Source organism: Ylistrum balloti, unplaced genomic scaffold, assembly GCF_031769215.1.
Source record: "Ylistrum balloti isolate Yb309-2 unplaced genomic scaffold, AGI_CSIRO_Ybal_v1 Utg370612, whole genome shotgun sequence".
Taxonomy (NCBI): domain Eukaryota; kingdom Metazoa; phylum Mollusca; class Bivalvia; order Pectinida; family Pectinidae; genus Ylistrum; species Ylistrum balloti.
This window is the reverse complement of record NW_026782376.1, coordinates 1,180,281-1,193,197: the sequence shown is the minus strand read 5'-3', so window position 1 is coordinate 1,193,197 and position 12,917 is coordinate 1,180,281. Positions and strand designations below refer to the sequence as shown.

The 12,917-nt window shown below is 37.0% G+C and overlaps 1 protein-coding gene across 9 annotated transcripts in view; it reads right to left on the bottom strand.

Moving 5' to 3' along the window:
- Nucleotides 1–12,917, bottom strand: part of LOC132556939 (single-stranded DNA-binding protein 3-like) — a 94,527-nt gene that overhangs the window by 60,518 nt on the left and 21,092 nt on the right. For 7 of the 9 annotated variants that reach the window (XM_060221403.1, XM_060221401.1, XM_060221395.1 and 4 more), the window contains exon 5: nt 12,840–12,881. The exons of the other annotated variants lie outside the window; for them this stretch is intronic. In XM_060221403.1, the coding sequence (XP_060077386.1) occupies nt 12,840–12,881 (42 nt within the window). The remainder of the gene's footprint in view (nt 1–12,839; nt 12,882–12,917) is intronic. 9 annotated transcript variants of the gene reach the window in all.

The window sequence follows — 12,917 nt, the reverse complement described above, 5'->3', positions numbered from 1 at the left end:
TACAAACCAGGCATCCATGATCTCTTAAAAAGTTTCAGCTAACTCATTCAAACCAATCACTGATATATCAGTAAAATTATATAAAACAAGAACCCATTATCTGTAAAAGTTTGAACTGGATTGTATTCCAGAGGGCCAACACACAACTTCTTACTGAAAGTCAGGGAGCATAGCACAATGGAAATGTGTTTGTTGATTATTTGACAGCAACTTACAAGAGTGGGCTAATTGTTGGACTGACAGTGAATGTGGACTATATGTAATAAGATGTTAATTCAGGCCCTGTATTTAACACCATGATACACAGTTTCTGTATTCATCAGTGAAAATATTGAAGAACTCAGATTGTGATCAAAAAGTCTAAAGTCAGGTGTCACGCCTCGGGATATCTACACCTTGTCGATGTCTTGTTACAACCTGGCATCTACAATATGGTGGGAGTTATCAACATCTAATAAAGTTAAGTCTATTACGGAATATTCAGCCGTCATGGTGAATCTCACCGATGATTTCTTTGTCATGCCGGAAAACTGACAACAATATGGAACAGCTTTACAGAGTAGATAAAGCGAAGTCTTCCTTCAAACCGTTAAATAATTCATATAAAGCTTCAAAACTGATTGTTAGTTTTATTCCTGGCTGGTATGATTTTTTCCACCAGAAATTTCAAACTGTAAATAAAACCTGCCTGTGTTCAAGCCTTTTTCACTTTTAAAAGATTGATTATTTTTGTCTATAAATATATGTCTGTCGACACATGTATTTTTGAATTATTATATAATGAATTTTTCATAAGACTGTTTTTTATGATAAAAAACTAGCATGTATCTAAAGACTGATCATGTTGAAAGATGGAAACCTGTACCAAGATCTCAGCCCTTCATACATGTCGTTCTGTCCCTTTAAACCCCCGGCGACCCCTAGCACTACCAGTACCACCACCATTATTGATCCTGTGATAGCTGACCAACCCACAATGGCTGGGTGCCGATCGGCTTTGTGTGTGTGAGTTTACGAGTGTGTGTGTGTATATATAGTAAACACGTACCCTGCCGCCACACAATACTGGGGTGGCCTACTATCTGATCAGCCAGGCATGACACATGTGTCAACATGTTTATACACAGCGCCTTATCTTGCCTGGCCCTAACATGGATCATCGACCTCACCCGAATATACTAAGATCGAACTCAACATCTCTTGTTTATTATGTGTATTATTAATACTAAGGGATTGACATGTGATTACATTAGAGTACTAAATCACAACAGTTTCCTGGTACTACAATTGTCTCTAGTTCTGTAGAGCTCTAGGTCTGTAGTGATGTAGTGAGTAGCTCTAGGTCTGTAGTGAGTAGTTCTAGTTCTGTAGTGAGTAGCTGTAGTTCTGTAGTGAGTAGCTTTAGTTCTGTAGTGAGTAGTTCTAGTTCTGTAGTGAGTAGCTGTAGTTCTGTAGTGAGTAGCTTTAGTTCTGTAGTGAGTAGCTCTAGGTCTGTAGTTCTGTAGTGAGTGTCTAGTTCTGTAGTGATGTTGTGAGTAGCTCTAGGTCTGTAGTGAGTAGCTCTAGGTCTGTAGTTCTGTAGTGAGTGTCTAGTTCTGTAGTGATGTAGCGAGTAGCTCTAGGTCTGTAGTTCTGTAGTGAGTAGCTCTAGGTCTGTAGTGAGTAGCTCTAGTTCTGTAGTGAATAGCTCTAGGTCTGTAGTGATGTTGTGGGTAGCTCTAGGTCTGTAGTGATGTTGTGAGTAGCTCTAGGTCTGTAGTGAGTAGCTCTAGTTCTGTAATGATGCAGTGAGTAGCTCTAGTTCTGTAGAGAGTAGCTCTAGGTCTGTAGTGATGTTGTGAGTAGCTCTAGATCTCTAGTGAGTAGCTCGAGGTCTGTAGTGATGTAGTGAGTAGCTCTAGGTCTGTAGTGATGTAATTGGTGTAGTTCTGTGGTAATGTACTCAGAATAGGGTGACACCTAACCCCTTTGCTTAAATTTCAATGAAGAGGATATCTTTAATTCCTTTACACATGTTAGGAAATCTTTGAGATACAAGACATGTCTTGGAGATCTAATAATCTTCTGTTTGCCTTAAGCAGTAAGCCTACGCTTACCACACCACACCTTTGCCCACACCATACACAGCCAAAATACAATGAAATCTGTGAGGAACATATAATTATCTGTTAATGTTTAAGTCTGTCAACAGAACCATATCGGAGCGCTTTTCAAAATGATGAGACCAGTCTACCTGTCCATTCAATAGACATGTTGTTTGGTATACCTATCAAATCTAGTATATATCAAGAGTAACCTTTCTGTAATGAGATTGGAAAACTGCAACACTGACACAGGAAAACTGTAACAATGACACCTGCATTTGAACCTTAAACCTCTGTGCTTTAGTGGATGTTACAACAGATTAACTGAGTGAAATAGTCACCTGTTATTAAGAGTAATATTTATAGGATTTTTTTTAGTCAAGTTGAGAACACCAATACCCCAATTCTGATTAGTCCTTATTGTAGGAGATGTAGTGGGCTTTCAATATTTGAGTGATTCTCACATATCTGATTCCCCCCTCCCAAAAAAACAAATTAACTATAAATTCAATGTCATTTGACAATACATGTAACTTGCTTCTACAATGAATTCAATCTCATCATTTGACATGAGTGTTTATCTACATTTCTTTAATTTAACCCAATATGATATGATTACAATCTAATCCTCCATATCCATGGCTACACCCTATTATTGATATAAGAACATGCAATATTTTTTACTGTATAGGATTTTGTTCCACTTTGCGGACTTTGTTAAACAGCAACTGATAATCAATTAAATTTTTTTTTTTTTGTAAATGTTGGGCATTTCTGTGTCTATTGCCATGGTGACCAAGTGTGTACTAGTCATGGTACTTCCTGATCGACAAGAGAACCAAGCAATGCATCTCAATATGGCCATCTGTCACAGCCATTGAAGGGCACAAATCAAAGTCAGTCTGATGCTTGGATCCAAAACAATTGTCACTTTCCACTAAAAATTTGTGCACAATTTTACAAGTTACTTGTCAGTCCCCAAATTTTGATAAAAAGGAACATTGACTATCTAAAATTCTGAAAAGCCAACCCCAACTGCTGGTACATTTAATACTATTCAAACGCTAATGAGCTTACTGATTGAGGTTACAAAATATTCCATAAGAAAATTTTCATTTTTTTAAAAATCATATGATAAAGTATTACCTTTCAAGTTGATAATTTTCTCAACAGATATACAATCTTACAAATTCAAAGGAAAGACAGTTTTTCTTTTAATATAATTTGAATCATTTCAATTTTGAAGATTTTCCATGAAGAGAACAGTTGTTCATATACAACATAGCGTTGTGTAACAAGCAGGAGAGGCATGCGTGAACGGGCAGGAGTCAACATTCCAAGCTAAGGCAAGGTAAAACTCGCATTCAAACCGCCTTGTTTCAAACACAGCAGCATTCCCAGTTGTGCAAACACATCAAAAATCAATAGCAGTAACAGTCGATCAATGAATCAGTAAATCGTCAATGTCAACACGGCGCCGCCAGTGTACAAAGCTTGGGGATGCTGGATCAGTCACATCCCTCCCCCTCCTCTCAGTTACCACCACCAACAGTAAAAAAAGGAAGGGGGATATCATGAAAATTACACAACACAACAAGGTCAAAGGTCATCATACCAAGAATAAGCACCATCAAAAGCAAGAGGGTAGGAGATTGCATAGAATATGACAGAAAAGGTTCAAAGGTCATAAAAGAAACATTATTTTTTTGTTTGTGGTATATTGAACAGATGGAGTTAGTGAATGTTCAATGTTGTCATATAATAGAGGTAGAGAATACTTGAAACATGGGGCGCCTGGAGAAACCTAAACAAACAATGAGGTACCGGTATACATTGTATGACCCAGCGTGGATGAACAGGGTGCTGTATACAAGAAGCATGGATGAGGGGGTGCGGTATGGAAGCCCAATAGGTGACTGGCTGGATGACTGTACAGAAGCAATGACTGGGGCCCCAGACTTGCATGGCCATTTACTATTCACCAATCAATACTGTAACACTGCAGCCAAGCTTCTGGTGCCCCATGTAAGATGTGACTGTGTAAATCAAAGTTGAAACCCACATACAATTGTCTACATATATACTATGTCCCTATCAAATGTAGGCATTACTTTGGGGTTTGATTATGAAGTGATGAACACACATATATGTGAACATGCCTGGCTGCTTGCTCTTGTGCCTACCAGTTTATCTTAAGGTACTTGGCGTTCGCTCGACTGTGGCGCACACCAGCTAGAGATGTGAAGCGTGACACCAGTAGCTTTTTGTCGCTCACCGAGTGTGACCTCTATATACCTGTCTCCTACATATATATATACATAACCTTCGTTTCTTGGTGCAATCAAGCCAAACACAATACACACTGAAAACGTGGGACAAAAACATTCAAACTCGGACCCAACTGTCCCGAGCACCAGTGTCGCTCACGTCAGGTGGTTAGTGGCACTGTTGACCTGCCGTAACCGTCGCACACATTCCTAACAATTCACAATCAGGGAGAGATCAGTACTCCGGTTGACATATTGAAACAACTTTTTTAAAAACATTATCACTTGTCTGAAATATTCGATCATGACTCATGGAGGTAGTTTAAATGGTTGATGTTCATTAGAAATCAACCTTAAGTCTTGTGATCACAAGCTGAACGGGAAACTGAGCTAATATATTACAGTCATTATAAAGAAATCTTCATGACGATTGGGTTGATATGGCTACATCTTCAATCTTTCATCATTTTTTTAATTCATAAACATGAAAATTTGACAGAGACATCAGTAAGAAATACATATAATCCCTCAACAAAACTAACAAAGATTTAATGAAAAAGACTTCAGCTTCAGGGAAAGATTTAAAAAAAAAAGAAGGAAAATATTGTGTAAGGATATTGATGTTTCAAGCTATCAGATAAAATTAGGCCAAAATGCATCCTGGAAGTACAAGGCTCACACAGACTGTGTATAATTAAATTTACTTCTCGGATATTCACAAGTCAACTATACATATGTGTAAACTATCCTCGACCAATTCTGGTGTGTTTGCACACCTCCCACTGCCAGGGATGTTGACGCTGCAACAGTTACACAACGCTCTCCTGTGCCTCACGTCGTTGGTGTGTGTAGGCGACTTTAGTAGTGGTTTGTCCTGTCTTTGATACTCTAGTGCTATGGAATGTTTTCTAGAGAGTGTTTTGTGGTGGGTACATTCCCTGGGTTGGTGCTGCAGATTTTCCTTGACGCGTGGGGACTGCTCTTATAAATACTCCCTGATAGCATTACTATCCTAAGGCGTGGTGAACTGTGTAGGTATGATGATAGAGGGGATGGAAAGGGAATTTAGAAGAAAATTTGATCAATACCTTTATAAACTTAATACCAAATCCACATCATACAATATGGGATAAATTATCAGTAATTAAAAATATTGAAATTTGAATTTAAATCCATGTAAAATAAGGACAATTTCCTCCTTTCTTTAATATTTTTTACCTTGTAGAAAGAAAATGATGATCAGGGCATATGTGATAATATATTTAAAAGGAAAAAACTCAGAAGTAAAGATTTATGGCCTGGAGTCATATATTTGTGTACTACCTGTTTGTTACCTGTCTTCAATACTGAACTACCGGGGCACAACAAGCAGGTACACATACATACATACATACACCTACAGTCCTATATGTACCTGATCATGGCTTTTTTTCAGACCATTGTCTGCGATGGTGGCAATGTTTAAATGTGATCATAGTCTCCTAGTTAGTTTTAAGGTGACCTACATAGACAACCAGTTGCTTTCCTTTTCACCTGCAGCTAACAAACTGAGCAGCTTGAGAGGCCCCCCTGGGGTTTCTGTTCATCTACCTGATCAATATTTTCACTCTGTAGTTGGGACCGAAACTGTCCGCCATGTCAATCACTGATCGCCATCGTTGCAAATCATCAACACCTGGCTGATGGCTCAGTGATGGTACAAGCGACACCTTAGAGCATTTTTAACAGAATTTCTAACAATTTTTGACAGAGGACTGGGGGGTATTTTGTTGAGAGTTCTGGTATCTCCCCCGGGGCCCCTCATGGTTCTATAGCTGTGCTATTGATTTCTACTCTAGCATGTGATAATTCTCTGGGCTGGCCAAGTCTACACCACAACACAGAGGAGAGGAGGGAGGACTATAGCTAAATAAAGCAAACTCCGAACACCAGTCACTGTCCCTAAGATCAATACACAACCCTCATGATCATCACAATAAACCCCTCCCCCTCTCGCCACTACCCCATGGAACAATACCAACAACACTGACCCTATCAGGACAGACAGAGATACCTAACTTAAACCATCACCCTTAAAAGCAGAATGGACTAATTTTTTTTCCATTTTTCTTTTTTACCCTTAGGAAAATCTGAGTCCTCTGATGAATCTTTTTATACTAGAGTTTTAGGACACATGGTTGTCGTGGAAACAAAGAAAGATGTCAGTAAATCAACCATTACAGTATGTTGCAGACTCCAGACGAGTTGTACTTCATTTTAGTAAAACTTTAATGTTGAAGCACTTAGTTACGCTGTGTTCCTTAACCGATCGGATCCATTTCACAACATGTACAGCTATCACAATATTATTTTAAAGCCATCAACAGAAAAAAAGAGGACACTATGACTTTATTATCATGACAATTTCTCCCAAGAATAAAGTTTTTTTATAAAGTCATTATACATGTCAAACACTTGATAATCCTGATCTATTGGACATAAAATGGAAAAATGGATGTTTTTCAATAATGATATAAAAGTAAAACAAAACTATTTTGAATGACTAAATAATGTTTGTTATTATGTCTTGTAGGATAAACTGATGTGAGCTTTGACTAATATAATATTATGACAAGAGAAGCAAGAGATGGAGCATGGGTTGGGTCCCCTTGACTGGAAAACTGCCTCCTTAGTATCAGGCATTCTACACACACGCATACATACATGTAGCAGACGACCAACTCCACTGTGAATATTGAACTATGTGTACATTTTTCATGAGTTAATTTCTGTCTTGACCTAGGGATAAAGTACACACATGTATTGAAATCAGCCCTTTAAATATATATATTTCAAAACATCCAGTATTTAATGCTATTGTAGATTCCAAATCAAACTCATAAAAAGAAAAAGATGACAAAATACATATATATATCAACCTACAAAACACATATATATATACCTACAAAACATGGAGTGTGTAGATATACTATATATATATATCCTACCTACAGTAGAATTGATACAGGATATACATTCCACTCTGACCTTTATGGGCACAGGGCATTAAGAGGGACAGGAGAAAATTTTACTTGTCTGTAACCTTCCTTATCATTTTTACAATCTCTATCCTAGTTTCCCTTCCAGTGCCCTTCTGTCTAAGCTGAAGGGGAATCATACAGGGGAAATGATAATGAATCTGTTTGTAAAATAGTGGCATGTCAATACAAAATTCTGTTTCCATGACTTATGATTACCCCCTTAGTACCCCACAGTGTACTAAATCCCATTCTAAGTGTTCAGGAGAACACCAGAATCTAAATATAGCTTCTGTAGTAAACAAGTGAAAGTCCAGCACTCTGAACTCACTGCTTTGCATGCTCAAACCCATGCATATGACAGGGGTCATCTCAAAACCCATTTTGACCTTTCCTGAACTGGTCAGACCTCTAGCCTACAGCTGTTTATAACATACATGTATATATTATGTATGATGATATCCTATGAGAACTAGTATAAACAAGAAAAAATTTAATGTTACAGTATTATCAATCACTATGTAAAAACATACTTGTTCTGTTACAATTTCCTTGTTTAACAAATATATGCAGATTCATTTGCACTTCATTTCATTAACAAATCTTTCTCACAAAATCCAACAGTATCGAATTCCGTGTTAATAACTTTGATTTTGTGGACATATTAATGCATAGATTTAGAGTTCCCTCAAATCTAGGAAAATAACCCCCACTCTTGAAAATTTATGAATTTACAGTATACCTACTCTTAAACTGTCAAGTTCTGACTTCTAATGTTATTAAAATATTTTGTCCTAAATGTTTATCTTAACACAAGGAAGGATTTTCCATAGAATATCTACTTCCACAAAAATGTAAACAAACACAAGAGATTAAAACTTAATTTCCCACTAAGCCTATATCACAAATTATTGATTGTTTAAGACACATGTAAAGTAGCTATCCTGGGTAGGAGAGTTGTGCAAAGCTATATCCTAAATGTTAAATAAACATTTAACAAAATTTGGAAATTCAAATTTTTCATTTGGTCAGCAAAACATGTCAAAATAAAAACAATTAAGAAAAGGTAAGAACTTCAAATGACAATAGAGTGTTCATATTCCAGACTACTTGGAGTGATTCTTTACGCAACGTTATTACATTGTTTCATTAATCTGTGATAACCATTGTATCTATATGCCTAGGATAACTCTTCATCTCAGAGGAATTTCTCTGTTCAGGAACCCATTTTGAAATTTCAAGTACCAACTTGAATTTCTTAAACATGGATAAGAAGAGAATCTTATCACCATTTTATTGATCTACTGTTTGTTATGGTAAACAACACTGGGGGAGATATAATTGACTTGTTAATTAAATTAAAATATAAGACAACTAACTTCCTCTTATTTTGTGAGTTACAATTTGTGTACATGTATACATACAGCAACTGATAAGAGTTTTAACTTCCTGGATAATGAATGAAAGGTCATCCCGTTACCCTAGAAAATTAACTACCACTGAAGAAATCGGGAGTGGACGGAAAATGCTCCATGGTTTAAAAGCCAGTTACATTTAAGCATATCTTTCAGAGTAATATCTATCAAGGTCTTCAATGCTGGTCAAATGAAAGCATTCACATTGTAGGAGGGCCCTAGATAAAAGTTGTACCACCATGTTCCAGCTAAACCAGTCAATGAATCGGTGTACAAGGCCTGGAGCTACCACATCCTGTCAGTGTCCCAGACAGACCACATACAGGTGTCCAGTAAACTCAAGCCGATTCTTTACCTACTACAGCACAAGTCTATACATCATACCTGTATATACTGACCACATACAGGTGTCCACTAAACTCAGGCCGATTCTTTACCTACTACAGCACAATTCCATACATCATACCTGTATATACTGACCACATACAGGTGTCCACTAAACTCAGTCCGATTCTTCACCTACTACAACACAATTCTATATATACATCATACCTGTATATACTGACCACATACAGGTGTCCAGTAAACTCAGGCCGATTCTTTACCTACTACAGCACAAGTCTATATGTACATCATATCTGTATATACTGACCACATATAGGTGTCCAGTAAACTCAGCCCGATTCTTTGTCTGATACAGCACAAGTCTTTAATTCTACAATTGTCTTATTTGACAGTAAATAAATCTCAAGATTTATGAATCAAGTTATTGAATAAAAGAAAATCTGATGTCCTTCTGTGTCACTGACTTTACTGAACATATCAACTGAATCTACATCACAGTTAAAAGGCAGTCAGAAAAATGTACATACACACCTATTTGAGTGCAATGAACTTATAGTGCAATTATATTTTTAGCATATTGGCTCAAATTTGAGTTTCCGCATATGGAAACTGCAATTAGCATAATCATATTTTAGCGCAAGAAGTGTTAAAACAAGATTATCACTAAAATATATAGTATTTCAATGTTGAACATAGCTTGCTTTCATTCCTATTTCATATCACATAGCCCTACAAAGTGTCAAATACCAGACGCTCAGAATGTGTGATACCATCATGAAATCATCAAATTGGCAAAGAAAATGGACCACGAAACACAAATTTATAGTCAACATCATTTTGTTTCATCAAATACTTTCTTTGGCAGAAAATATGAGAATAAATGTTTGCCATCAACAAAACACAACATGCAGATGAACTGGACCTGAATTATGACCTACACATTTGGACCACTCCGACCTCTGAAATTTGACCACTGTTATCCCTTAAACTTGACCACTATAGCACAGAGATTGACCACTTCTACCTATACAAGATTCAATCACCAAGACCTACCAAACATGACCTTTATGACCTACAAACTTGCCCACTATGATCTTATCCACTTTCACTATTATCTGAAACCTTTCTGTTTGCACCGTTACCCCATAAAAGCCGCCAACAAGATGTTTGAATTTTAAATGTAACCATTTGAGCAAGCACTCATTCATTGTGCTAAATTACAAACAGATCAGGCCTTGATAAATTATTTACTGCTTACATCTTGGTTCCATAGAGAAAAGTTATCTCCCCTTACAAGTTTCTAATGATGGAATGACTCGTCTACAAAGGTTTAAATTACTGTTAACTTAAAATCATGAAGGATATTACTTCAGTACAAAGGCAACACAGCTATCCTATTGTTGTTGTGGATCTCATTTGGAGTTCATCTATATGTCCACTACAGATTCCAGTTAAGTACTTGTGGTTTTCAGACAAAGAGTCCCAACACTGGCTTTTGTGACCACAACAGGCAACAAACATTACATACTCCTCCTAAAAGTATGTAAACCGATCATTTCAGAACCAACCATTTTTACCGAAAGTTCAGATTAGGCAACACCCTATTTCTGGAATTTGACACCTGGGCTGGCCTTGCTCCAAATGCTTGGCTTGTAAAACAATGTTTTTAAAACTAATAATTGGACAAGTTCAAAATCAAAAAGTCTAGTCACTTGAATTATCATGTCTACCATATATTGCAGAAATTCTCAGATCACTGTATATTTCAATCTAATTTGAACATTAAAATTTTAATTACGAACAGATCCTAGCCAATGTACCTAAAAATCAAAATCCTGCTACATACAAGTAGTCATGAAATCATTCAAGTCCACCAGACAACCACTACAATTGCTTTCCTAGTACAAAACCCTCAACATGTATAGACAATTCTGCCATTAAAAATACGCCTGTACACACTTCCAATATTCTGTAGAATCTAAAATGCCAATTTTCAGTAGCCTTCAAATACATTGGTTCATTTCAGTTTTAATGCTTTTAAAAGGACAAAATTAATAGCATTCAGACTAGGAATGGTGGTTTTATGGACTTAAAGCACAGGTCACAGGTACTTGGTCCTCAACATTTGTAGTAACAAACATTTTTTTATTTGATAAAAATATGTTTACTTCACCCTCTAAATTCATGGGTAAATTTCTTTAATGAACCTACAAGCCATGAAAAAACTTTGTACAAAGGACATGTGATTTTAGCAAAGTAAAAAAGAATTTAGGTAATGTCTCTTTTAGCTAATTATAAATCTCTCTACAAAACCACTGTATACTGAACCTGTTATAACTAGGTATAACCTCTGTATACTGACCTCTTTCTTAACCAGTTGAAAGTTCTGTATACTGGACCTTGTTATAAGGAGGTAAAACCTGTGTATACAGGACCTCTGTTATAACCAGGTTAAACCTCTATATACTGGACCTCTATTATAACCAGGTAAAACTTCTATATACAGGACCTCTGTTATAACCAGGTAAAACTTCTATATACAGGACCTCTGTTATAACCAGGTTAAACCTCTGTATACAGGACCTCTGTTATAACCAGGTAAAACCTCTGAATACAGGACCTCCGTTATAACCAGGTAAAACTTCTATATACAGGACCTCCGTTATAACCAGGTAAAACCTCTGTATACAGGACCTCCGTTATAACCAGGTAAAACCTCTGTATACAGGACCTCCGTTATAACCAGGTAAAACCTCTGTATACAGGACCTCTGTTATAACCAGGTTAAACCTCTCTATACTTGGCAACTGTTACAATCAGTTAACAACTATATATACTTAACCCTGATATAACCAGGTAAAGAATAATGTAAATCTGTTAATCAGAACTCCTGTATAGACTGTTAAAAGCATGTATTTCAGACCTCTCCTACAGACCAATGAGCCATGGTAAAACTGACCTCTCTTATAGACCAATAAACTTCTGAATGCCACCTTTTTTGTTCTGCCAGGTAAAACCTCATTACAGCAGACCCCTATAGGAAGATAAACCTTTATATAGCAGACCTAACCCTAGGTTAACCTCTGTATAGCAGACCATCCCTATTACCTAGTAAACCTCTGTATAACAGACCATCCCTATAGCCTTGTAAACCTCTGTATAGCAGACCTTTCCTAGGTTTTACCTCTGTTTAGCAGACCTTCCCCTTGGTTAACCTCTATATAGCAGACCTTCCCTTTCGTTAACCTCTGTATAGCATACCTTTCCTAGGTTAACCTCTGTAAAGCAGACCGTCCCTTTAGCCAAGTTAACCTCTGTATAGCAGACCTTCCCCTTGGTTAACCTCTGTATAGCAAGCCATTGCTATAGCCTAGTAAACCTCTGTATAGCAGACCAACCCTATAGCCTAGTAAACCTCTGTATAGCAGACCATCCCTTAAGCAAGGTTAACCTCTGTATAGCAGACCTTTCATAGGTTAACCTCTGTATAGCAGACTCCTGTTGCACAACCTACATACATTATTCCTGTAGACCAATGGATGGTAGGACTAGCACAAGAATCTGTTCACTGTTGGGACCTGTACACACAGTTTACAGGTGTCCGACAATGTGGATAGACACAGGTGTGTAGTACCTGTGTCCTAAGACACAGGTGTATTAGACACAGATGTATGTATATGTTAAGTGTGGTGTATATGTAGTCATACTTACATGTGCTATACCGTTTACCCCATACCCTGAATTTACAAAACCCTGAAAAACACAAAGCACAAAATTAGAATAAAATAT